The sequence below is a fragment of the Misgurnus anguillicaudatus genome, chromosome 9 (assembly GCF_027580225.2).
Source record: "Misgurnus anguillicaudatus chromosome 9, ASM2758022v2, whole genome shotgun sequence".
Taxonomy (NCBI): Eukaryota; Metazoa; Chordata; class Actinopteri; order Cypriniformes; family Cobitidae; genus Misgurnus; species Misgurnus anguillicaudatus.
In genome coordinates this window covers 21,585,394-21,612,796 of record NC_073345.2, presented here as the reverse complement: position 1 = coordinate 21,612,796, position 27,403 = coordinate 21,585,394, and the positions used below count along the sequence as shown (strand labels likewise).

The 27,403-nt window shown below is 38.4% G+C and overlaps 1 protein-coding gene across 2 annotated transcripts in view; it reads left to right on the top strand.

Annotated features, from left to right (window-relative positions):
• Positions 1–27,049, top strand: part of rictorb (RPTOR independent companion of MTOR, complex 2b) — a 39,459-nt gene extending 12,410 nt beyond the window's left edge. Inside the window, exons 11-39 of one of the 2 annotated variants that reach the window (XM_073871298.1) lie at positions 113–195; positions 376–463; positions 554–644; positions 1,103–1,169; positions 3,706–3,786; positions 3,874–3,974; positions 4,066–4,231; positions 4,432–4,533; positions 7,747–7,793; positions 7,882–8,017; positions 8,184–8,383; positions 8,623–8,749; positions 8,875–9,039; positions 9,117–9,193; positions 10,959–11,037; positions 11,297–11,406; positions 11,523–11,610; positions 11,690–11,782; positions 11,899–12,005; positions 15,945–16,216; positions 16,630–17,656; positions 18,501–18,572; positions 19,777–19,948; positions 20,115–20,199; positions 20,279–20,482; positions 20,729–20,881; positions 21,028–21,151; positions 24,181–24,319; positions 24,429–27,049. In XM_073871298.1, the coding sequence (XP_073727399.1) occupies positions 113–195; positions 376–463; positions 554–644; positions 1,103–1,169; positions 3,706–3,786; positions 3,874–3,974; positions 4,066–4,231; positions 4,432–4,533; positions 7,747–7,793; positions 7,882–8,017; positions 8,184–8,383; positions 8,623–8,749; positions 8,875–9,039; positions 9,117–9,193; positions 10,959–11,037; positions 11,297–11,406; positions 11,523–11,610; positions 11,690–11,782; positions 11,899–12,005; positions 15,945–16,216; positions 16,630–17,656; positions 18,501–18,572; positions 19,777–19,948; positions 20,115–20,199; positions 20,279–20,482; positions 20,729–20,881; positions 21,028–21,151; positions 24,181–24,319; positions 24,429–24,503 (4,331 nt within the window). In that variant the 3' untranslated portion in view covers positions 24,504–27,049. The remainder of the gene's footprint in view (positions 1–112; positions 196–375; positions 464–553; positions 645–1,102; positions 1,170–3,705; positions 3,787–3,873; positions 3,975–4,065; positions 4,232–4,431; positions 4,534–7,746; positions 7,794–7,881; positions 8,018–8,183; positions 8,384–8,622; positions 8,750–8,874; positions 9,040–9,116; positions 9,194–10,958; positions 11,038–11,296; positions 11,407–11,522; positions 11,611–11,689; positions 11,783–11,898; positions 12,006–15,944; positions 16,217–16,629; positions 17,657–18,500; positions 18,573–19,776; positions 19,949–20,114; positions 20,200–20,278; positions 20,483–20,728; positions 20,882–21,027; positions 21,152–24,180; positions 24,320–24,428) is intronic. The other variant, XM_055180842.2, reaches the window with a different exon arrangement.
• The last annotated feature ends 354 nt before the right edge of the window (positions 27,050–27,403 follow it).

Genomic DNA, 27,403 nt, shown 5'->3' with positions numbered 1-27,403 from the left:
GAAATCACCCCTATGTTACTGCACGACAGGTGCTCATAAGGAAATAACATGTTTGTGTGTTACATCTCGTGATTTCTCGGACTGAACTGTTTTTGTTTCACTGTACCTCCAGGCATCATTAACCTCTGCAAGTCAGGCAATTCGGGAATCCAGTCGCTCATTGGTCTGCTGTGTATACCAAATATGGAAGTGCGGGTATGATGAGGGCTTGCTGTACACATGGGATGCAAATAACTCATTCCTCTTATTTCAAAGGCTGCATTGTGTATTGTAGTGTTTACTATGTATTTATTATACAATAAAGTGCGTGTTGGCAACAACAATCATTATGCATTAAAAGACAAGGTACTTGAACACACCAATCTCTTTTTTCAGCAAGGTCTGCTGGAGGTGATGTATGAGATATTCAGACTCCCCGTTCCCGTGGCGACGCAAGATTTTATAGAAGCTCTCCTCAGTGTGGGTGGGTGCTACCGCTGTTTGTTCAAGCTGATTGACATGTGTTTATATCCAGACCTTCAATGTGAAATCATGTCATGTGTTCCCTTTCCAGACCCCTGTAGGTTTCAAGACACATGGAGACTGTCAGATGGTTTTGTAGCCTCAGAAGCAAAAATTATACTTCCGCATAGAGCACGGTCCAGGTAAAAGCATTTGGCTGGCTTTACGTAGCCTTAGGGGTCGTGCACATCAAAGCTTTTTTACACGGCGGACGTCGACTGGCAGCTTTATTTTAGCTGACTGCCAGTTTTCTTCAGCTTAGTGCTTTGGTTGCTGTGATACTTCTGCTTTGTTTATCAGTCATTGTACGATGCACCGGTTGGTTGTTGTGGTAGTTGTCCCACCCCACCATCACTGTGATTGGACCGCCATGTGAGAACTGACATTGACGAGCTGAGCTTTTGCCAGCTTTCAGTGTGGAAAAAATGGCAGCTGCTGTCTTTTTTTGAAAAACGCCGCGCTTCCATTGGAAACAGTTAAAAACATGCCGGCCTAAAAGCTTTGGTTTGCACGCCTCCTTAAACTGTACTAAATCATGAACTGAAATAGATCTACCTTGACAAAGATCTCAAATGTGTTTGCTTTCTTTTTATCCACACAGACCTGATTTGATGGATAATTATCTCGCCTTGCTACTTTCTGCCTTCATCAACAGTGGACTTTTAGAGGTAATAAATCATGTCAGCACAAATCAAAATAGATTTCTATTTTCTTTAAGAAATAGTTTACTTAAATATGATATGAATGCTGTCATGTTATCTGGGAGCCAACATGGTGAAGCTCCAAAAAGCTTATACATCCACTCCATGCGTTAACATCGTCATCCTAAGCAAAACATGATATGTTTGTAAGAGAAAGCGATTCATATTTTGAACTTATTTAGAGATCGACATGTCACATATCCATGAAAACATACAGATCTCAGGCTAAGTTCAAACAGGCTGGCATGACACAGAAATCTAGTCACAAGACGTGCAAGAACCAGTGAGATTCAACATTATTGATGTGCTGCCACATTTCACAAGATGGGAATTTAATATAAAACATATGAGTTTAAAGAGGGTGTTCACCCAAAAAGAAAAATTATCATATACTCATTCTCATTTTGCACACAGTTGATGGTACCCATTGACTTTCATAGTATTTGTTTCTTCTACTATGGAAGTCAACAGGTACTATCAACTGTGTCTTTTATAAAAAAAATATCTTTTTTTGTGTTCAACATGAGGGTGAGTAAATGATGAATTATGATGTTTTTGGGGGGATGGGGGGTGAACTGAAGAAATCAAGTCATATACTTTTGGGGATGGCATGAGTATGGAACGTATGAGAGAATTTACCTATTTGTATTTCTTAGTTTAAACAAATAACTGGTGCAAATTATACCATACTTGCATAACTTTTTCAGTCCAAAGCTGCATTTTTAGTGTACACGACAAATGACGGCTGATAATCATTCACTTCCTATGGAGAGTCGCAAAGGGGCTGCGTGAGGTGACGACCACCTGCGGATGCATAGTTTTCGGGTCCGTTTTGATACTGTTTGATTGTTAAAAAATTTGAACTTGTGCGACTACACTGCATTGGATATTCTGACCGAAAGTGATGTGTTTTTAGTGTATTGCAATCAAAAACTGTGTGAGGTGAAAATTATTCATCCTTTTTTGTTTAACTTTAACAGTAACTCTTTAATCCTTAAAAAAAAAAAATGTTTTAATCGTCTCAATATGTTCTCTCCAAAAAAATATTGCCGGTCTTTGTCATATATGCATAGCTGTTTATTGTTTCATTCATTTGTATTTATTTATTTATCCCACTAGAGTGAATATTCATAAATTGAAGGCTCTTGTGCTGGAATGAGCTTCTCACCCATGTTGGCACAGATTTACAAATAAACATAAATTTCATGCCACTAGGGGGGGAACACTGACAGTCGTGTTCGAATGTCGTGTACAGTGAAAAGTTGGCTTAACCCTCAAACGCTCCTTGTTTTCTGTTTACACTTTTGGCCCTTGGGGTCTATATGACCCCAAAATTGAAAGCATAATTGTAAGAAAAATATACATTTTCAATAATACAAATAATTTTTTGTTTACTTTTCATCTATACAATAAAGCTGTGTTTTGAGAGATTTGAAGTACACTGAAAAAAATGATTCATTGAATTTAATAAAGAGACAGTAACCTCAATTAACCTACTTAAGTCTGTGTCATTTATGTTAATCAAACAACCCAAGACAAACAGAAAATCACTTCTATTGCTCAAAAATAATAATAATAATATTTAATTTGTACAATAAAGACAGTGTTATAATCCATTTAATTTAATTTCTGTACATAATGCTAATTTTAGACCTTACTTAATGTGCAACTATGTTCCTTTTTATAAATGTTTATAATTTCTTTATTTGTTATTAGAGTTTTATTTGTTACAACGAGACTTCAGACTTGACTTGGACTCAAGCTCAAAGACTTCAGACTTGACTTGGACTCGAGCTCAAAGACTTCAGACTTGACTCGGACTCGAGCTCAGAGACTTGTGAACATCTCTGCTTTTCATCTATACAATAAAGCTGTGTTTTGAGAGATTTGAAGTACTTTTGTACCTGTTTACCACTAAATTCCTCAACTACACCGTTGGCTTGCCTGAAAAACATCAAATATTTATGAAAATTCACATAAATTATGATCTAAATTTGATTTAAATTGTTTTTAGATATTGATATAGGTGTTAGGGGGTGAATTCAGCCATCGGGTTTTAGAGAAAAAAACATAAAAAAATAAAAGTTTAGGAATTAAATGATTTCAACCAGCAGATGCCGATAGAGACCCATTCATTTTACTGGATATGGACAACTGCTCAAATCACTATTTTAGTGATACATTTTGTGAATTTATGTTTATATAAACATTAGAAAGGACATTAAAAATAAATATTATTTCAAATAGTAATTTTTTAAATAGTTTTAACAGATTAATATAATTTTTTGTACATAGCCTACCTTTAGAACAACCGAACAAGCCCAGTTTTTTGTGTATGTAAAGATAGATTATTTAGGAAAAGTCACAAAGTTTTATATCTCTGATATATCTTTATATCTCTATATCTTCGTTTGGGGTCATATAGATCCATATAGGACCGTTTGAGGGTTAATACTAATAGCCTAATAAACCAGTTTAACCAGTCTGACATTGTCATTTGCAGGGTCTGGTGGAGGTGATCACAAGCAGTGATGATAACGTTTCAGTTTGTGCCGCCATCCTCCTAGGAGAACTCTTGCACATGGTACTATTCTGGAATCAATGCAAGCTGAATTATTGCAATGCATCGTATGCATCAAATGACCTTAATTAATCTTCTTTTTATTTTCAGGCCAACACCATCCTCCCTCATTCCCATAGTCACCACCTGCACTGCCTGCCCACTCTGATGAACATGGCTGCTTCTTTTGATATTCCTCAGGAGAAAAGACTGTGAGTGAGCTGCCATATTCTATATATCTGGCATTACAAAGTAGTACTGAAATTTGAGCCTGTTTGTGTGTTGTTTGGTTGTGATTCGTAGACGGGCCAGTGCTGCTGTGAATTACTTGAAGCGATTTCACGAGAAGAAGAAACGTGGCCTCAAACCCAGCAGTCTTTACTTGGACCACATCATTCGCAACTCGCTGGCTGCTAATTGCTATCGGGATCAGCACATCAGGCCCCAGAGAGACATTTTTGTTATTAAGGTACGTGCTGGTGGCGTGAGGAGTATCTGTGGAGTTTGCTTTGATATTTCGGCTTGCATGTGATTTGAATACATTCAATGGGTTGTATGGCCTAAGGGTCAAATATCACGTGTGGTAACTGAACAGTTGGAGTTTCCAACCCTGTGGGTTGCTTTGTGTTGAACTGTGTTAGTTATAATTTGTGTATTTTGTTGTGTTAGGACACAGAGGAGGCTCTAATGCTGAACCTCAGAGAGAGCCAGATTCTCAATCATAAACAGAATTTGGACTGGAACTGGATTCTGATCAGTACCATACTGAAGGTGAGAGCTGAAGCTTTATATGCTGAAACCCAAGTCTAGTGTGACATGGAAGTGTAAGATTTGCATGTTTGAATGAATTGTTCCTTAAGGAATAATGATCTTATAATTGATCTCATCCTCATGCTATCACACATGTATATGACTTCCTTTTCATTAGTTAAATGTGCATTGTGTAACTTTTAGAAGGATTTCTTGACAATATAATATTAATATTATTAGTTGTGTATAAAGACCTTACAAAATGAACCGTATTGATTTTATTACCTTAGAGTAAGCTGTTTTATCTTCAAACACCGCGGCTCCCCTTACATGAAAGTCGCCATTTTTTGCCATAATGTAGCCTATAATTGAGAAACTGTCCTATAGAGACAGAGCGCAGTTATGCAAATTTGAAAACCACGCCCACAGGGGGGGAAGCAATCCAACCGTCTCCATTGACTTTGTATTGCGAGAAGCCGCCTCCTTGTCATTTCTGGCTTATAACAAAAACCGACTAATGCCTAAAAGCTGCTATGTGACGATATGTACAGCTAACAAGCCAAAGAACCCAGAAATAAGTTTTTATAAGCTGTCGAGCCGTAAAACCCAGTCTTTAAGGAAAATAAAGTGGATCGCCGACTACGTTTCCCCCTAGTGGAAGCAGTTCTACTAATAGAAGTACTATGAAAAGTTGCCTGTATCCATTTTTTTGTCTTAAACGCTCGTTTTTTGGGGTCGACAGCTTATAAAAATTTATTTACAGATTAAACTTAAAAACAGAATAATACCTAAAAGCTGCTGTGTGATAAGGTGTACATCTAACACGCAAAAAAAAATAAAAAATACGTTTTTATAAGCTGTCGACTTAAAAAAACGAGCGTTTAGACACAAAAATAGAAACAGGCAACTTTTCATAGTACTCCTATTAGTAAAACTGCGTCCACTAGGGGGAAACGTAGTCGGCGATCCACTTTATTCTCCTTAAAGGCTGGGTTTTACGGCTGGACAGCTTATAAAAACTTATTTCTAGGTTCTTTGGCTTGTTAACTGTACATATTGTCACAAAGCAGCTTTTAGGCATTATTCAGTTTTTTGTTATAAGCCAGAAATGACAAGGAGGCGGCCTCTTGCATTACAAAGTCAATGGAGACGGTTGGATTGCTTTCCCCCCCGGTGGGCGTGGTTTTCAGGTTATGACGCGCTGCGCTCTGTCTCTATAGAGTGCATTTTGTCACTACGTTGTTTCAGACTATGACATGTTTGTCCTGTGGCGGCTACCGTAGCTTCACTATGCGTTTCGAAAGGGAGGCATGAGCTGTAGACCGAGGCCCTTTCCCAGATGGCACACTCCAGACTTGTGGACTTCCTTAGAGTCCACACTTTGATGACATCATGTAGTGCAGACTATAGAGACCCTTGACGTGAGTACACGTGGGCGCACCTGAGTCGTATTTTGGTACAGACTCAAACGTCACACATAAAATAGGAGAGAAGTTGCCCATCAGTGTGAACTCCTCCCATCCGTCGTCTGATTCTGGGTTGGTACGTGGTGCGTGAAGCCTGCAGCAGCAGTGCGGGCATCGCTGAAAACCGCATCAAGGGTACAAAGGGGGTGCTGATGAGCACACTTCGGAGTGTAAAAATGACAGATGGGACATCCTAGGCACTCGTATGCTAAGCGAGCACGCGCAATTTAAGGCAACAAGACCGAAAGTCCACATAAAGTGTGCCGTTTGGGACAGGGCCTGAGCCTTTGGTTGCAATTCACAGCCTTACAACTAGATGCCGCTAAAAATCTTCACAGAGGACCTTTAAACTGTTCATACATCATTAAAGTACTTCAAATGACTTCAGTGGGATAATAAATGTACATCTATATGAAGAGTTTGGTTCCAAAACGCAATAAATCCATTTAGACTAATTTCGGTAAAAATGTGTTTTCTATACCAAGAAAGTGACAAGATAAAAAACAACTATTTCCTGTTACAAACTTTCAAATAGCATCTTTAGGTTATAATAACATTAATAATTCAAATCCATCATTTAAATTTAGGATTTATTATAAAAAATAAGGTTGACAAGGTTTTTTTTTCAAAATGCTATAAATCTATTGAGTCAATATATAAATGTGCATTCATCTTTGCCATGTTATATTCATTTAGTTAACTAGTGGTATACACTGATAAAAAAAAAAACATTAATGGCATTAATCAAAACACTTACTTTGTCATATTAAGAACACTGTCATTGCTGCTGTCATCCTTGGGATGTTGTCCCTGAACTTTTTTTAACAGCGATCAGCTGTAAAATGTTTTGGTCCTGCTCCATTTTCGTTGACTGCGCGTAAAATAAAAAGTTTTTCATAAGATCCACTGGGGTCAATGTGTTAGCATGACAGAAGCTTGATGCTATCGTTTGAAAAACAACCAGTTTTTTTCCTTCGCCCGTGTGGCTTACGTTTCTTCCCCGTCACAGAAAACCACAAAAGGTTTATCAATGCCATCAAAAAAATATATATTTTTTGTTTGTTTGTTTGTTGATCACAAAGTACAAAGTAGATGAAGAAAACTAGGATTCTGTGTATTCAAAGCGCCGCCATTGTTGTTTACAATGCGTTGAATGGTGCGCTTTCATTTGTTGAGCGGATTTATTGCATTCTTTAGAGAAGGAGGACTGGCGTTTATCGCGTTTTGGGAAAAAAGGGAGAAAAGATAACAATAACACTGCAGATATTGTATTTTGCGTAACATGAAGAATTGTCTTTTTAATACTGACCAGATACAGTACTGATTTTGGTGGCAAATTATTTTTAAAAAATGGTGTTTATCACGTTTTGGAACCAAACTCTTCATATGTAGCGTAATTATAAATGTTATGCATGTTCTCATGAACATTGACATTAGTAATGTTCTATAATTAATTAATAATTATATAATTTGAATTTTTTAGTAATATAATTTTTTTTATTGCACTGATTTGATGTTTCCAATAAAAAACAACATAACAATCGGTAAGTAAGAAAGTAAATTATGAATAAATTTTCGTTTTCATGAAAGAATTAACTATTCCTTCATAGAGATGCAGTACTTAAGATATTATGTGAAATGTATTGTTCAGTTTTAAATTTCTGTGAGCATGTTTTTCATGTCAAGGTCTGGATTTCTGCGAACAGGCATTAATATATCACATAACTGTACTATGTTTTCATATTTGTTCTTCATATTTATGCCGCAGTGGCCAAATGTAAACATTCGAAACAACAAAGACGAGCAGCTGCACAAGTAAGCACTGTTGTGTGGAAAATTCTGGGAAATCTCATACACTGTTTTCAGCCATTCATCACCGTAAAAGATACTACTTCTTTCTTAGGTTTGTGCGAAGGCTGCTGTTTTTCTACAAGCCAAGCAGTAAGCTGTATGCCAGCCTGGAGCTGGATCACAGCAAGGCCAAGCAATTAACAGTGGTGGGCTGTCAGTTTATTGAGTTCCTGCTGGAGTCAGATGAGGTGAGAGGATAAAAGTTATAAAACAGCTTAGCCTTAAAGGAACAGTACACCCAACCCCCCCCCCCCAAAAAAAAAAAAGAATATCATGTTTATAATGGAAAGAAGTTTGGAATGACTTAAGGGTCAAGAAATGATATTCATTGTTTCACGATATTTATATCTTCAGGATGGCCAGGTGTATCTTGAGGATCTGGTAAAGGATATAGTGCAGTGGTTGTCCTCGTCCTCTGGGCTAAAGCCAGATCGTAGTCTGCAGAGCAACGGTCTCCTCACCACCCTTAGCCAGCACTACTTTCTCTTCCTGGGCACGCTCTCGGCACACCCGCAGGGTGTTAAGATGCTCGAGAAGTGCAGTGTCTTCCAATGGTTAGTCAATGATTAGCAGCACAAAAGGTCATGGGTTCAATTCCCAAGGCACATACATAATCAAATGATACCTTGTATTGTTGCTAAGTTGCTTTGGATCTGGCATCTGACAAATGCATAAATCCAACGTAATATCACAAAATATCTGCTATTGGTATTGGCCAACATTACTCTATAGGTGTTCCTAATACAATCCTTAAATATATTTCGTCTAATGAACACTTCTTTTTTCTTGGCAGCCTGCTGAACCTGTGCTCTCTGAAGAACCAGGATCATCTTCTGAAGCTGATTGTTTCCACACTGGATTACAGTCGAGATGGATTGGCACGAGTCATCCTCTCCAAGATCCTCACTGCGGCCACGGATGTAAGATACAGGGTGACTGTCCTTTGGGCAGGTTTACCTTTAACCATTTGAACCGTTGTTAACAAAGCATCTATCCTGTTAAAAGCGTTTTGGATCAGTAATGAAGTTCTTGTTTTTTGGTGCAGAATGGCAGGCTGTACGCCACCAAGCATCTGCGGGTGCTGCTCCGGGCAAATGTTGAGTTCTTCAGCAACTGGGGGATGGAACTGCTGGTGACTCAGCTTCATGACCGTAACAAGGCCGTTTCAATAGAGGCTTTAGACATATTGGATGAGGCCTGTGAAGATAAGGTGACATTAGATTTCAAACTAAATGGCTATGACTTTGTTCACAAAAAAAATATTAAACTCCAGTCTTGTGTTTGTAGGCAAACCTCCATGCTCTGATTCAGATGAAACCAGCACTGACTCATCTGGGAGACAAGGGGGTGCTGTTGCTGCTACGGTAAACTTATTCTTCACTCTTAAAGGGATACTCCAGGCAAAAATCAAAATTACCCCATCATTTACTCACCCTTAAAGGAATAGTCTACTCATTTTCAATATTAAAATATGTTATTACCTTAACTAAGAACTGTTGATACATCCCTCTATCATCTGTGTGCGTGCACGTAAGCGATAGCATTTAGCTTAGCCCTATTCATTCAATGGTACCATTTAGAGATAAAGTTAGAAGTGACCAAACACATCAACGTTTTTCCTATTTAAGACTAGTAGTTATACGAGCAAGTTTGGTGGTACAAAATAAAACGTAGCGCTTTTCTAAGCGGATTTAAAAGAGGAGCTACATTTTATGGCGTAATAGCACTTTTGAGAGTACTTCGACTCGGCGCAGTAACACCCTCCCTCTCCCATTATGAGAGTGAGAAGGGGAGCGGACTTTTCAGGCAAGTCGAAGTACACCCAAAAGTGCTATTACGCCATAAAATATAGTTCCTCTTTTAAATCCGCTAAGAAAAGCGCTGCGTTTTATTTTGTGCCACCAAGCTTGCTCGTACAACTACTCGTCTTAAATAGGAAAAACGTTGATGTGTTTGGTCACTTCTAACTTTATCTCTAAATGGTACCATTGAATGAATGGGATTAAGCTAAATGCTATCGAAGCGTCGCAGCGCGCTCCAGCACTTACGTGCACGCACACAGATGATAGAGGGATGTATCAACAATTCTTAGTTAAGGTAATAACATATTTTAATATTGAAAATGAGTAGACTATTCCTTTAAATACGCTTAGTTTATTTAATATTAAGTATAAATTTATTAAATGTCTCTTGCAAACTATGAAGGGACAATGAATCAATACACTGACATGGTAATGCTAGACAGATACTTTGTTTGCACAGTCCTACCGTAATTTTGTCACTCCTAGACGTACGTCTGGCATCAGGGGGAAACGTTTACCTCGATGAAGGAAAGTCATTGTCTCACCAGGCTATGTTTATTCGTCTATCCGTGCTGAGCTTCGATGAAACTTCATGAGACCGGCGAGATGCTTCCACAGGGCGGGAGATACGTGGCGTGATTTACAGCTTTGACACCAAATGGATATATGTGAAAATCAGATGATATGATTTCACAACTTTTCATTGGCCATTTAGATATGTGAAGCATACTGTATACGGAAATTAACCTGGACATTCAATTTGTCGAAAAAACTAAAATTCGGCAAAATGGACATACGTGGTTTTCATCGGACAGTGACGATATATTCACTTGCTCATTGCTGGCCATGTGGAGTTTTGATTGGTGCTTTCTGTGACATAGCGCAAAGATGACACGTGTTGCGGGCTTAAGAAGAGTATGCTAGTCTAGCGCAAAGACAAGATGTCCGCGGTCTGCGAGTTTTTTATTGTGAAATAAAACGGTACATCCCTAATATATATATATATATATATATATATATATATATATATATATATATATATATATATATATATATATATATATATATATATATATATATATATATATATATATATATATATATATATATATAAAGAAACTTATACATTTTTCTCTTAAAGACAAGAATAATATTGCTTTACTGTCATGGTTGCTGCCATCACATGACCTGTCTTGCATCTTGACTGCAGCACTCTATTTGAGGCACATACTGTGCATTGCCAATTAGAAATTTTTACTTGCTATTAGGAATATCATTGGACAAACTGATATGTCATTCAGCTACATGATATGTAATTTATTTCCAGGTTCTTGTCCATTCCAAAGGGGTTCTCCTATCTAAATGAGAGGGGATATGTCACTAAACAGCTTGAAAAGTGGCAGAAGGTATTGCGTCTTTGCCATTACTTTTAACTCTTAAGACCAAACTGATCTACTTTAGTTCATGCTTTTAGATCTAATTATTCTAGAATACAGAATATGAATAAATGGCTTTTTATTTGTGCTTGTATATCTCATTTGTACATCTAGCAGTTACAGTTAATTATAGTGTATTTGAGTTAGATTACATAATGTTAGCGCAATTGTACATTACTCAGTCTGTTTATTATTATTATGAAGTAAATGCGCCTCTGTTCTGCTATAGGAATATAACCTCAAGTATGTGGACCTCATAGAGGAGCAATTGAATGAAGCTCTCACTACCTACCGAAAGCCAGTAGATGGGGATAATTATGTGCGGCGAAGCAACCAAAGGTTTTTTATTCTCTAACTTATTTATAACATTTCAAATGTCAGGATTCTGAAAGGATTTCTTTTATATGTTAATCTAAATAAAAGTTGTCATTTCTAAGCCTTACTTTTGCTTACAGGTTACAGAGGCCAAATGTTTATCTTCCTGTGCATTTGTATGGACAACTTGTACATGATAAAACAGGCTGTCATTTACTGGAAGCTCAGGTATGTGCTCCAAAATAATTTATGACAGGACATATGTCCATATAATACTTATTTTTTGTTATATAATACTTCTTTCCAGAATGTGGTTCCAGATCTGAGCTACACCGTCCGCTGTCCAGTACTGGACAAATGGGATGGCATAAAACAGCTTAAAGCTGCACTTTGGGCCTTGGTGAGCTGCTGTGTGTGTGAGAGAGAAAGAGAGGGAGAGAGAGAATTTGTTTTTTTAATGCATTTTCTTTAAAATAAATATTTAGTTTCTCATTTTTCTGTTTTATTTGCTTCAAGGGAAACATTGGCACATCTAACTGGGGGCTGAACCTCCTGCAGGAAGAAAATGTGGTTCCAGACATTGTCGCTCTTGCTCATGACTGTGAGGTTTTGTCTATCAGAGGGTACGTAGTCTTCAAAATCAGTCTGGCTGGATATGGCCAATAAAGCCTACAATTACGAATGCTATTTAGGTTGGACACAGTCTAGTGGGTGTTGCACTTGCTCTGACATTGCTGAAATGGTGATATGTGGATCAACCTTTAGCTTAATGGGGGGGTAGAGCCTTGCGTTAGCAACACAAGGGTTATGGGTTTGGATCCCAGGGAACACATACTAATAATTGCATTGATTAAATGCACTGTATATCGCTTTAGATAATAGCATCTGCCACATTTCTCCAGAGCCTGGCTGGAGTCTGTCTCAAGTTTTGATATTGTACCCACCCTCTCATCCTTCTTCAATCCTCTCAGTTATAGTTGCTGATAAGCAAAAATAAAAAGATGAAATGGAGGACAAAGGATGCCTAATAGCATAATGATACCACTAAATGGGCTGATAATGTACTAATCCAAATCTATTAAATGCTTATGACTGTTAAACTAATAGAGACGTTTAGTAATGATGCCATTTTCTAGGCAAACCTAAAAAAATAATTCGCCTTGGGGAATTTTTAATGGCTTTTCAGAACATTGTTGGGTTTTGTCTATCAGGGAGTATGCAGTCTCCAAAATCAGGCTGGCTGATAAGGCCAATAATATCAAAATTTTGAAATGCCACTTGCATCAAAGTAAACCAATTAAAATGTGCCATTGTACCTATTCACAATTTCTGAACCTGTGAAAACTGTTAAAATTGCTTATGTTTTTATAGGTTTAAGACTTTGTTTATCATTTGGTAGATGTTTTTATACAAAACTACATAGATTGCACTTCAGCTATTTATCGGTATATGCATGTTTTCTGTAACTCCACTATACAGCTATAACGTCAGTTTAGTTTCAAGACTTGCAGTGCGCGTTTTCACTACTCACTGGGATGGATTAAATGCAGAGGTCACATTTCGAGTGTGCGTTGCATACTTGACAAGCTTCTTACTTTCACTTTTCCCTTTTTTTTGGCAATTTAAACTGTTTACTTCATAAAAATGTGTTATTTATGTGTTAAAATGCGGAATTTCATACTCGTATGATGAAGTTTAATGGCTTACTCAAGTTATGTGTCATGAAACACAAAAAAGCTATAATATTAGCCAACATTTTACTTCCTCTATACATTTGCTGTATACGTTTATTGTAAAATTACTAATGTTAACAGCTCAAAGATGCTTTGAGTGGGAGTCTAACTGGCAATCGGTCCGTCATGCGAGTCAAGTGCTATGAAAGCGTGTGCGGGAGGGTGAAGCATGCACGGGCCCAGAGCACTTGACCTGCATGACGGACCGATTGGGAGATTAGGGAATGATGTTTACTACACTCACCACTTTTATACACTAGCTGGCCTCTGTTACAACAGCGAATAACATCTATAGTCTTAACACATCGCTAGTTTGTAGTATATATTGTGTTAATGATTGCAAGATGGTAAAAAGATTAATGGACGGATAAGTGTATTGTTACCATACCTCATGAGCAGGTTCGAATAATTCATTTCAAAGCTTGTCATTTTATTCGTGAAGAAAACATATTATAGTATGTTTTCCCTCAACTTAGATGAATTAATACGTACCTCTCTTTTCTCAATGCGTGCACTTAATCTTTGTACAGCGTCTTGTGAATGTTAGCATTTAGCCTAGCTCAATTCATTCATTAGGGTCCAAACATGGGATACATTTAGAAGCCAAAACACTTCCCCACATGTTTTCCCTATTTAAAGACTGTTACATAAGCAGTTGCACAAGTGAGTATGGTGGCACAAAATAAAATGTGGCGATTTTCAAAGCGGATAAAAAATGAGAATTATATTGTATGGCAGATGAGCACTTAGTATGCAGCACTTGGACCTCGGGTGCAGTAACATCAGCAGCTATGTTAAAGTGGTCTTAAGTAAATATTTAAGAACTACTTAAGAAATGTTGGAGAATTACATTTAGGAACATTCTTACACTCTTAGAAAGGATGTGTTATTTTTTACACATCTTTGTGCATTAAGCTTTTAACACATTGTGTAATTTTAACACATTACGTGTCATTTTGTGTTGATGTTGTGTTAAAAGTAACACAAAATGTGTTGTTTCAATAATAATCCTCCCACAGAGATGGGTGGATTCTGGGACAACGCATTTAGTTTGTTGTCCCAGAATCAACACTACACTCTAAAAAAAAATGTATGTGTTCATTTTTACACATAGTTTGTGTCATGCCATTTAACACATTTATGTGTTATTTCGTGTTAAAATAAATGAAAGAGACAACACAAGTTGTGTTAAAAATAACACAAAATGTGTTGTTCCAATAATAACACAGATATGTGTTAGTTATACTAAGGCCTTGTTAACATTAGAGCATTTGTGTTTTAAAACGGCATTTTAAAATGGAAACGATCCTCGTTTATACTGGCATTTTAAAAAGAATCTTCATGCACACTATACACGACCATAAACGCATGAAACATGACAAATCACGTTACTGGGCATGTGCATAAAAGTGTAAAATAACTTATTACTCTAATAATAGCTTACCTTTGCGCATTTATGCAGCCTAGGGGTGTGCGATATTGACAAAAATTCATACCTGGATCCTTTGCCGGCAACTACAACAGACACTATTTTTGAACCTATAAAGATGTGTTTGGGAAAGTCTTATACTGTTCTCGCTCCCTCCTACAACATATTAATATGATTAATAGGTTAATTTTGATTTTATAACTAAACAGAAAGGTCTTTATGATTTAAAAAGAAAGCATTCAAGTGAACAGTACTAAACGAACTTGAAGCAAAAATAAATTTCAGCAAATGCAAACTTCAATCAAACATAATAAGAGGTGAAGTATAGCTTTAACCTACAGAAATGCTTATTGCATTAATTTTTAAAAGTGTGCAAGGTCCGTGCACGTCCTCCGCTAGCAACACAGAAATAGCAAAAAGCGCAATCGACTAAACGAGCATTAAATATTAATATGACGTTGATTTTATTGTTTTTATTCATTTATATTCACAAAACTTATCAACAAAACATCGATTAAAATTAAGAGACAAATTATATGAAACGAAATTCATTTTAAAGTAGCAAATAAAACTTAAATTAAACTCGAAAAAAATGTCTGACTCATTACAATTCTCCCTTCATATTGGCCTTTACAACGCCCTATATGGCATTTAAATTTACAGTCTATCTTTCGTAATAAGCTAACTAAATTCAAACAAAACATAAACAACATTACAACAATATTCAAACCCAACAATACTCAAACAGAAATATAAAACACATTATCTATAAGGATACATCTTAAAACAATCTGACATAGCGTTCATAATAGCTGGTTGGTAGATGACGAACGATTCCGTTTATGAGGGTCGAAAACGGTGGTGTAGTGTAAATGAAAGGCTTAAACGTGGCAAAAGTAATGCGTTTTAAACGGTAAACACATTAATGTAAACATAGCCTATACAGAATGTGTTGTTTTTAACACATCTGTTTTAAGAGTGTATGAACTTCCTATAATGTAGTTCTTATTTTTTGTCTAAAGAATGTTTTCGTGAATCAGGCCCCTGTTTCTTAGTATATGTATTGTTCCAGTAATCACGCATGAAACTACTATAATTACACCATACCCAATTTCCACTTTTTCATGAACGTGCAATACACTCAAGTCATTGCACAAAAAGATAATCGCTAACCAAGCCTTACCAGTAAACTCAGACGGTTGTGTTTTCTCAAAGACTTTCATAATGCACAGTTTCAACATAATTTCCCAACAACCATCATAAGGGTCAAAATGACTGTGAATTGTGTCATTCAGCCCCCCCCCCAGGCCCCCATTTGGCAATCATGCATTGTTTCATATCCTATATTGTACAATCTCACCTTTTACATGTTTTTTCCTCTACCTTTTGTTCTCCCTCAGGACTTGTCTTTACGTTCTGGGGCTTATCTCTAAAACAAAGCAGGGCTGTGAGCTCCTGAAACTCCATGCCTGGGATGCAGTCAGGCACAACCGCAGGCAGCTGTGGCCTGTGGTGCCAGATGAGGTGGATCAGCACCAGAACCCACAACAGCACCACAACCCACAACATCAGCAGCCCCTCATTCAGCTGTCCTCAGTCCCCAGCACCCTCAGCCTGAACTCTGAGTCCACAGGATCCAGACACAACAGCGAGAGTGACTCCACTCAGCCCAGTGAGTGCAACTTACACCCACTCAGCTATTACTCAATGCCTTCCACAAAGTGTGGTTTTGGGTGGAGGCCAGATTGGCCTACATCTTTTATATCTAATGCACGCTTATATTTGTCTATTTATCATTCTTTTTTTAGGTTTCAGTCTGGCTACATTGTAGTTCTTTAAAATGAAAGTAAATATGGGAGGCATGAATATTTATTTAATATTTTTCAAATGGCCTCAGTGTTAGTTTCTAGATGAGTAAGCACGGTAAGACTATGACTCGTGTAAAAATTTGCAGAGGGGAAAAGTTTAGGCTTTTCTTGGCCAACACTTCAAACATTGTGGCTACATGGTGTTTGTCCATTTCCTGCTAATGCCCTGTATTCATGTTGATTTAGAACAGAAAAATCCTGAATTGCTTTTTTTTAGGCATGTACATCCTGGATGACGAAAAGTTGGAAAGTCCTGAGGACCAGCCACTGTACTTCAGATCCAAACTCCTAAAGGACCGCAGCCCCTTTACCATCTTATCCTCCAGCAGATTGGTGCGTAACCGCTTCCTCATCTCGCTCTCTGGAAAGAAGCTCCGCAGCACCAGTGACCCCAAAGGCACGGGTGGGAGCACTAAACTCCAGGGTGAGCCCACACTCGGAGGCCTCAGGAGGATTCGCACAGTCACCGAGCCCTCCATATACTCTCCCGTTCAGGGAGATATGTTCAGTCCTGTGTTTACTGATGTACATCTGCCAAAGAGCCCAAGCGTTAATCTGGAGACCTCATTTGTAAGCAACAAAACCTCGGACAATCAGGGCAGCACATCCAGTATCTGCGATACGGAGGTACGTCTGCACAAAACCGCAGATCGGAGCTCAGGTGGTGGAGACGGTCAGCGAGAGCAGACGATTCGGGAAAGGCTAGCCGGCGATGGCTCCGCCCCCGGAGGCGGAGCTCAGTTCAAAAGCCGCAGTCAGAGTTTTAACACGGACACGACCACCAGCGGCATCAGCTCTATGAGTTCCAGCCCATCTCGAGAGATGGTGGGCGGCATGGACTCGTCGACCATCGATACGGATTGCGTTAGCCTCAACACGGTTGTTAGCACTCAAACTGTCAAGACGCTGCACTCCCTCACGCCCCAATCCAATCACCTGCCCCTGTCCAAATCTAACTCTGTGCTACTGATGCCCCCAGGCTCCTCGCACACTCTACCACGCAGGGCCCAGTCCCTTAAATCCCCCTCGGTCACTACCATATCAAGCCTGACGGACTGCAGCTTCATGTACACGAGCCCGCGGGATGCGCTGGGGTACGCTACTCTCAAACGACTGCAGCAGCAGCGCATCCAACCATCCCTGTCTCACAGCGAGGCGCTGGCCTCTCCCGCCAAAGATGTGCTCTTTACTGATGCCATCACCATGAAAACAGGCAGCTTGGACTCCAGACTCACACCACGCAGGTAAACGCAGGCAGACACACGCTTGGTTCTTTGCCTTTTTTGTTTATTACAGGGTTCCCACGGGTCCTTGAAAGTTTGTGAATCTGGGGGAAAAAAATGTAAGGCCCTTGGAAGTTTTTAAAATGCTTTTTTGCATGGTTGTGTTTGACACATGAAAACGTCTCGGGTTACGTATGTAACTGTTGTTCCATGAGAAGGGAACAAGATGCTGAGTCTCCCTTGTCATACTTCCTGCGTCCCACTAACGCCGTCTTTGGCAATATTTCAGATAGCGATATACTTCCTGCGTCCCTGTCTTTGTCGTTAAGCCTCATCATTGGTTGAATTTGATATACACGTTCAGACGCACTTACCCCTAAAGTGTCACCGCAGTGACGCAGCACGGGTTCCCTCGAAAGGGAACTGTAACAATATATCTTAAAAGGTAACACATTGTAACCTTGCTCTTACCTGAAATGTGTCCCCACACTTAGTCCTTGAATTTGAGGGTATTGGACCTGGAAAGTCCTTGAAAGGTCCTTGAATTTTAAGTTAACTAAGGTGTGGGAACCCTGTTATTATTACCTCCTGTTATGCTTTTGAACATGATAATTTATGTCACGTAATCATTACAGAATTCATCCACAGATAGGTGGTTAATAACCACATGGGAAGCCATACATGATCATCCAGTTTTGACATAAACCCCATCACAGATTACCGTATTTCTGTCAAAAATGGAAATTTAAAGCAAATATAGAATAATGTTCTGTTGCCCACCATCTAAAGGAACATTAAACCCATTTGAAAATCTTTGCTCCCCTCTGTAAATAATGTGGTCTATGTTTCTGATGGTCCCTCTCAGTTTTACTAAAAAGCGCTTCAGATGTCTGGGCCAGGGTTCGATCAGGCCCCATCGCAGATCCCTGCTTCCACGGTGCGTGGACAACCACCGGTCCAACGTTACTGTCTTTCAGTTTGAAAGTCCACTTTAATTTATTTTTAAAATAAAGTCCCCTGGCCCTTTTAGTTTTTAATTACTTATAAGAGTTCCCACAACCCATTCCCTTACCTGATTCTCTTCAACCATGACTCCTCAGTCCTTTAAAGGAACATGCCGACTTTTTGGGACTTTGGCTTATTCACCGTATCCCCCAGAATTAGATAAGTCCAAACATACCTTTTTCATCACCGTGCGTTACGTAACTCTGTCTGACGCACCCACCGTTAGCCTAGCTTAGCACAAAGACTGGAAGTAAATGGCTCCAGCTAGCATAAGTGACAAAATAATGCCAACATTTTCCTATTTATATGTTGTGATTTGTACAAATGAAAAGGTCATATGAGACACAGCCATCTTTTAACCGTATGCATACTGGGAACTATATTCTCAGAAGGCGAAGCACTGCTACTTGGGTGGAATGATTAGCGCAACATTTGCGCAAACTCTCTTCTCCTCACCACCGGGCTTCTCAGGTGCTGCGAGCAAATCACTCCGCCCAATTAGCAGTGATTCCTCTTAAAAGATAGCTGTGTCTCATTTGACCTTGTATTTGTACACACTGTTAGTATACAAATCACAACATATGAATAAGAAAATGTTGGCGTTATTTTGTCACTTATTGGGAAGCAGTATGCAAGCTGGAGCCATTTACTTCCAGTCCCCGTGCCAAGCTAGGCCAGCGGTGGGTGCATCAGAGTTAAGGCACGCACGGAGATGAAAAAGGAATGTATGGACTTTCCTAACCCTGGGGGATACGGTGAATAAGCTAAAGTCCCAAAAATTTGGCGTGTTCCTCTAAGTAGCTTGGCCACAGTAGGACAAAATAAACTCTCCTTATACCTTGTTAATTGTATGTAGTTCTTACAAGACTTTGTAACCTAACAACTGTCCCAGTTGTCCTAGAATTCCTCAAGTAGTTTGCCGATCATGTGTGGTAATTAAAATTCCTGCATTTGATCCGAGACGCATGTAGAGATTGTTTGTTTATGCATGAGGCAGCCGCTGACGACCAGCTGCTCACTCTCTGAATTGTAAATACGTCTGTTTCCACAATCCTACCAATCATCTGTTAGTAAGACTCCAAAATGTTTTTGCCTCTCTCTGATCTCTTTCTTGCTGTAATTCTTTTTAAACGCAGGTTCCTCAAGGCATTGAGTTTTGCATCCCTGGATAAGGAGGATCTTTTGAGCCCCATCAGTCAGACCTCATTGCAGCGCTCTTCCTCGGTGCGGTCCATGGTCTCCAGTGCCACATACTCTGATGACTACATCGGCCTTGCACTGCCAATGGACATCAACACCATGTTCCAGGTTTTTTACCCCTAAAATTAATGTCGGAATTTGAGACACGTGGCTTAACCTGGTATACGAATCTCCAGTGACTACTTGTGATCTGACCAAAGTTCTCATTTCATGACTGCATGCTTTACAAATCAACTTGTATCTGAAACATGCTTTCTGCTTCTTTGATACCTAGATTAAAGACATACCATACTTCCAAAAGAGGACAAGTCCACCATCAGAGGATAGAACGGCAAAGTTCTTCTCTGGAGAGGCAGATGGTGAGGACCTCAATGGTTGTACTGTCTGATAGCATCGTTGGCTCCGTTTCAGTGTCTCAATGCTGCGTTTTGTCTTCAGGTTCTGGTGAAAGTTCTAGACATTCTGTTTTGAGATCTCAGCTCAGTATTACAGAGTTGATTGCGGTGAGCCGAACGGACCAGCACCAGCTGTTGGGTACGGAGGAGACCGGCCTGCAGGAGCACAGTGATGAGAACTGCCTTTACTGCGTAGGACTGCAGGTGCTCGGCTGCAATTCAGACACGCCCACCCAAACCCGCCCAGGTAAGAGAAATTTGAGAACCAAAGTTTACAAAAGTGATTTAAAAGATAAGGTCACCAAGGAGTGAAAATATTTACTTTGTTGTTGCATAACCCTTTTTTTTTTTTTTTAATACCCAGGGCATTTTTAAGCTCCAATCCGATGGAGTACTAAAAGGATATTTTCATTTTGGAGCTTTATTAGGAGTGTTATTTAGAAATTTGCTTAGTATTGATTAAGTGGTTTGACCTCATTGTTTTTGACTTTAGACTATGCTGACGCTCCATATTCGGAGTGGTGCAACCAAACAATACACAACCTAGAGGTGATGCCCCAATCGAAGTTCTCAGGGGTTTCTGGCTGCAGTGATGCTGTTTCTCAGAGCTCTGTTGGTAGCACACGCAGCACTGAGCTCGTTCTTGGTAAGAAAACTCTTGCAGTTGTTCTGCAGTATGAAGGTTCATGGAAGTTCAATTAAGATTTAAGTAGTATTAGATTTACTTACAGTACATTAATTGTATTTTTGTATTTTGAGGATAATCATTGGTCTATGTGCCATCTCTCACAGGAGTTAAAAACATTCCAGAAGATGCTCCAGCCTGCCGTGTTCTCCTGAGGAAGGAGGTACTTCGGCTGGTCATCAACCTCAGCTCCTCGGTGGGGACCAAAGGAAATGAAACCGGACTCCTCACGTAAGGAGCTCAACTCAACTTGTATTTAGACTTTGAAGTTTTATTAATCCATATCACAATGTTTCAATGATTAAATAATCGTCACATCGCGATTGTTTGACATCATCGCAATGATTTCAGATCACCGCAATGATTGCACATCTCTTTAAAAAACACAAGGGGGAGCTGCAGCGCCTGTATGAACGAGAATGTATCAGATGGCGCTCCTTAACAGACATGTGGTCCAGTACTAATATATCATAAGTAGGATTGGCTACCATTTACTATTACCTGTTCTGGTATAGTCAGTTTAGTTTTATTGCAATTTTATTTTTAGTTATTTTTCAGACACTTTATTATGTTTATTTCTTATGAAGAATTTTCAGGTTTTGAAAGAAATTTTCATTAAATAATTACTTTTAAATATGTGTATTAGTATTTACTGCCAGGTGAACAAAAGATTTGATTTTAAAATTAAAAATATATATATTTAAAATATTTTGGGAAAAAAATTCATAAACAAAAATTTATGAGAATTAAATGTCAAAGCAATAAAACAATCATCAAAATGGCATCCGCCAAATTTCATAATCGTGACAGCCCTAAGCTGTTACTATGACAGCCAGAATTAGGAACGCCTTCTGAAGACCTCACTGAAAGACTTACTCCTTTACCGGCTTTGGTGCTGGAACTCTTGCACAGTGCTGGGCTTTTCCACAAAAAATCCCTGGCTCCGTGCCCCTATCCTGGTTCAGAATCAGTCGTAATAGCTTGCTCATCTCAAACCTGCGAACCTGTGATGTCAGTAGGCGGAGCTTCCACTAGGTGCTATTTCAGTGGTTCTCAACTCCAGTCCTTTAACAAATGCAAAGTACAGAATATATTGGGCTGATTCTTTATTAATGTTCATTGTAATAATTTTGTTTTTTTAGGCAAATTTATTATGTTTTAAATTAATTTTTTTTTAAATATCCTAAATTACCTGCTTCACTTAACTGCTTAAGCATTGAAGTAATAATATAACACATTTTAACATAACGCAAAGTAATACAATATTAACACACAGCAGTATATTAATACAACCTTGTGCGATTCTGGTCACTGGTGACACGTAGTGCATTCAGCTCTCCTTTTGGCTGGATTTAAATCTTGACGCCCAATTCCGATTTGTTGCCTCTATCCAAATTTTTTGACAACCTGCTTACATCATCTTTTAAAAGCGATATCTGCATTTACACTAAACACTTGGTAAAACAATTCAAGGTAGACATACTGACCCAGAACAGTTTAAACCACTGAGGAAGTAAAATGTTGCGATATGCAATGGACACAGACAATATGATTATACAAGATTATTTCTGTAACAAGACATAAAACTTTAACATTAATTCAATAAGTCATTTGCATGACACCTCTTGAGAATATCCTATCTGTCTGCTTAAATTGCATACACGAATGCATTTATCCAATTTATATCAATTTTATTTCCACATATGAATGAGGCCTAAAACCGATCAGAGAATATCGAAATCTATGCCCTTTTTTGCCCTGTGCCTCATGAGGGAAATAATCAGATTGAGTCACTTCAAACCATAGACTGTAAAAAAATATGCATGACGTCACCATTGGTTTGTGAAGATCGTTTTTAAAGCTTAAAGTAGGCGTTGCCTGCCGTCGCCATCTTTGCCGCCTGTCACTGCAAATCACTCGCGGATAACCAAAAATGGCTAAAGCTAAGGTGGCTGGTTGCTCAAACCATGCCCGTCTAGCTCGATTCTAGTGACAGCAGTGGCAGAGTTCACCCCTCACTCAAGTGGCCACGGCCTCAATTATGCAGAACTTTAAGGCTTACTATAATTTAAACGGATGAGTTACAAAAATATTCACCCCCTTACAGTTGTCATGATGGGCAAAATTAGCTATATAGACCAAAAACACTTTTCATACCAAGCTGTAAGCACATCCCTGCTGAAAAAACAGCATCAAACCAGCATGGGAATTATGCTGGTCTATGCTGGTTTAGCTGGTGGTTACCAGCATACCAGCACCAAAACACAACATATGCTGGTATGACCAGCATGGTATGCTGGTGCTAATGCTGGTTTAGCTGGTGCTAATGCTGGTTTGGTGCTGGTTTAGCTAGTGCTAATGCTGGTTTCATGCTGGTTTAGCTGGTGTTCACCAGCAAACCAGCACCAAAACACAACATATGCTGGTATGCTGGTTTTTTCAGCAGGGATTATTTTCTACTGTAAAGTTGGGCATTTTAACATGGAGGTCTATGGGTTTTGACTCCCTTTTGGAGCCAGCCTCTAGTGGTCAGTCGATGAATTGCAGTTTAAGGGGGCGTGCACACCAAAACTTTTACGCCCGCGGTCGGCGCATGTTTTTAATTGTTTCCAATGGAAGCTCAGCGGTTTTCAAATAAGATAGCAGCTAGCTGTTTTCTTCCACGCGGAAAACTAACACACTGCGTTTTTTATGTGCTGAGCGCCGAGAGTTGAAAAATATTCAACTTTGGGTGAAAAGCTCTGCTCGTCAATGTCAGTTCTCACACGACTATCCAATCACAGTGGAGGAGGGGCCGGACATTACCACAGCAACCAACCGACTCACAGCTTAAGTATCACCACTACCAAAGCGCTCAGCTGAAGAAAGCTGGCACTCGGCTGAAAAACAGCGGGCATTCGGCGTTGTCCAGGCGTTTTCAGCTGAGTTTAAAAGTTTTGGTGTGCACAACCCCTAAGTCACTTCCGCATTGGCTTTATCAGAGAGATCGGAAGGTTGACCCTTGCTTCAAGCACGCAATGTAAATGCTGCCATTGTGTGCAAACGCGAGCCGGTAATGAGCTCAGGCCCAGGGGATAATATTGACAAAGTCGCTAATGGTATACATGCAGCATTACTGGTAGAATAATCATTACTGGTACATTTGGATCAAATCTAAACATTCTGTGGGTTAAGTGAAATTCTAGACTGTAGGATTAAGGATTATAAGGCTAGGATTATATTTCTCACTTCTCTTAAAGTTTTACCGTTTTGTATTTCAGAATCAAGGAAAAGTTTCCCTATGCGTTTGATGACATCTGCCTGTATTCTGAAGTTTCTTACCTGCTTGCTAATTGCATGTTCAGACTGGCTTCCCGACGCTTTATTCAGGAGCTCTTCCAGGATGTTCAGTTCATTCCGGTATTGTAAAAGCACCATACAGTCTAAACAGTTCACTTTATGTATATTTATACATGTAATAATATTATATTTTTATATCTTATTCAGTAACTTTTCTTTTCGTTTGTAGATGTACGAGGAGGCCGAGAGCATTCTGTCGATGCCCAAGAAGTCTACCACTGTAGATCCTCCATCAGAGCCCTGATCTACTAGGCGATTTTATGCTATTCTCTTCCCTCATACACCAAGCTGCCAATCCATTGCCCTGGCTGTGCACTTAAACTGTTCACGCAATAAGAGACTAGGGCTGTGGAATAAACACAGGTGGATTGAGTGAGTCATCTTTCCACAGAAAGAAAAAACTGACGGTACTTTAAGAGAACAAACAGGCCTGAACAAAAACAATCTGCTCACCGGTGGATGTTGTAACCAAATAAATTTGACTGACAGTTACAACACATTTAAATTACACGGTTACGCAAACTATTTAACGGAAAGTAAAACTGAATTACAGCGGAAAAAATAGTCAATGCAAATTGTATTTAAACGCAAACCAAATTCAAGACTCTCTAGGATGTTTGACGTGGGCAATTCCTCTATGGCCGTTATTATCCTGTTTATAAGGATGTGTTGCATTGCACGTGACTTCCTGGTCAGATCCCTCAACACTACAACATTCCGATTGTTTCTCTTTGGAATTCTCTCTTGCTAATCCTGTCTTTTAACGGAATATGAAGAAGTGACTCTTGCAACAAGAATGACAAACCCTCAGCTTTAGTTTTGATGCAACTGCTCTGCAAGACAATCATCACTAAGTAATAATAATGGACAACTGCCAGATCACTTTCCTTTTCTGCCTATTCAAATCGACTCTTATCTTGACACCAATATACAAGTAAATGTGTGTGCAGATACTTGACGGCTTTGTTTTGCAGTTTTACAATATTTACAGTATTGTACAACTGCATTAAAACCAACCATTCGAAAATCTCACGTTTGCACCAATAGTAGACATATTTATTTATTTATATACTTATTTATTGTTTGGTCCAAGCAGCTCCTAGGTCCTTTACACTTCAATTTCATTTCCAGCTCGATAGTCTGGATAAAACTCAGCTGCGTGTATATGTCTGATGGTCAGTTAAAAATGTGACGTGTTATGCGTCTGGTGTTTAGCAGTTTAATTCTACTCTTTTTCATGTATTTATGTTCAGTTTGTTTCGCAACTAACCCACCTATAAAATTGTTTTTATCTCTCTGTATGGAAAATCATTAGTGACGCATTTTTAAAGCCAAAAAACATACTTATTTAACATGTTTTCCAATATTTGGGCTATGACACAGAGGTCATCAGTTATTCTTGTAGAAGTAATCGGTCTTGTAGTCATCTGACCCAAATATTTTTCTCACTGAGTCTCCCGTTAGAAGTCCTTTTTTTATGTGGTGTTTTGATTAGTCAAGCTGGTTGTCTAAGTCAAGAATTAAGGTTAAACTGACAAGTTCATTATCAAGAAATGGTAGTGATTATTTGTATAAATTTAGGTTATTAAAAAAAAAATATATAGCAGCAATTCTCAGTATTACAGCATTTACAGTCTCCATAGAGTTTATACCCCTATAAGGTAATAAGATTTTAAAATCCCTATGTGCATTTTACATTTAGAGTAATATCTAAATTCAGATCTGATCTTATTTGGTGGTGGTTTTGATTATTTTCACTTATTTGTATTGGCTTTAATCCATGTAAAATTCATATGAAATAGCCCTTTTTATTTATTATAAAAACAACCAATCTGTCCGTGCCTCTGAATTAAGCATCAGGTTTAAACGTCTGTTAATATTTGCATTGTGTGGTCTGCAATAAAAGTTGTTGCAGTCTTTCATGCCGATGAAATTCTAAATGCATGTGCATTTTATCCTGTCTGCAATATAATGGTTAGAATTAGTTTTCCAAGAGCAACTTGGAATTAAGTATCAGGTGATGCTGCTTAAACTAAATAGTACATTTAGTTTAATTTGGCCTTAATTTAAAAATTATTTCGGAAGCTGTCCCTAATAATTTTCTCCCATCTAAGTGTTCCTAAAGGAAATTATTGTCGTATGCATCTGAAGCGCTCAGGCCATTAGTATCAGAGGGTGATGATATCTTTGTGGCTTTTTCCACATTGTTAAATCATGTTCTTGCTTTGTTTTACTCCCACTGGGGGTTGTTTGTACCCCTCAGGATGATCGTAAGCCATGGTTTAAGGATTTTTATTGAAATGCTGGTATTAAATGCACTTTTTAAAACCTTAATGATAATGAAAGCGGCAATTATTTCAAAGTACTAAATTGTATTTGCTGACAAAGTTCCAAATATTAGAGGTTGTTTTTCATCACCGTCGATGCTAAGAGTGTAAAGGAAATGCATATATTTTTAATGTACATTTGTTCATTGTAAAACTAAAACATGTTGCACCTTTCAGTGATCTTTTTCTGTTAGTGCACTCATGATTTTGCAGAGCACTGTATGAAATTTAAGCACCATGTAATAATGAATTTCCTGTGATGGATGCAAGTGTTATTTATATTTTCCTTGAAGGGTAAAAAGTCAAACTGTTGTACATACTTCTGATGTTTCTTTACGATGGGCTTTTGTTGTATAATTTAATGTGTTTTGGGTGTAGGGAGGGGGGCATTAGTTATGAGCCTTGAGAAACAATCTTATGAAAGGGATGCATCCTTAATAAAAATAAACCTACGTTTCATTGACTCATGTCTTTTATATAACATACAGATGCTAAACAAATCCCAGATAAGTAATAATATTTAGCAAGTTTTTTTTATTTTTTACTTAATAGCCTATCCCTAACTAACATTAACTTATATCATTTTGTAAATTCATTTTACTATATTATCACTATTACATTTTACTTTTTCCCACGACCAAAGAAGAAAAATGAGATCAACTGATTATTTTCCATACAAATTTTATGAATATTGAGGTCTAAATGCATTTACTAGAAATATAAAAAGCAGAACTTGACTTCACTTGTTGGACAAAACAAGGTATTAAGCTAATTATTAATATTATTATTTGCAATAATCCAAATCCAAAATGAAGCT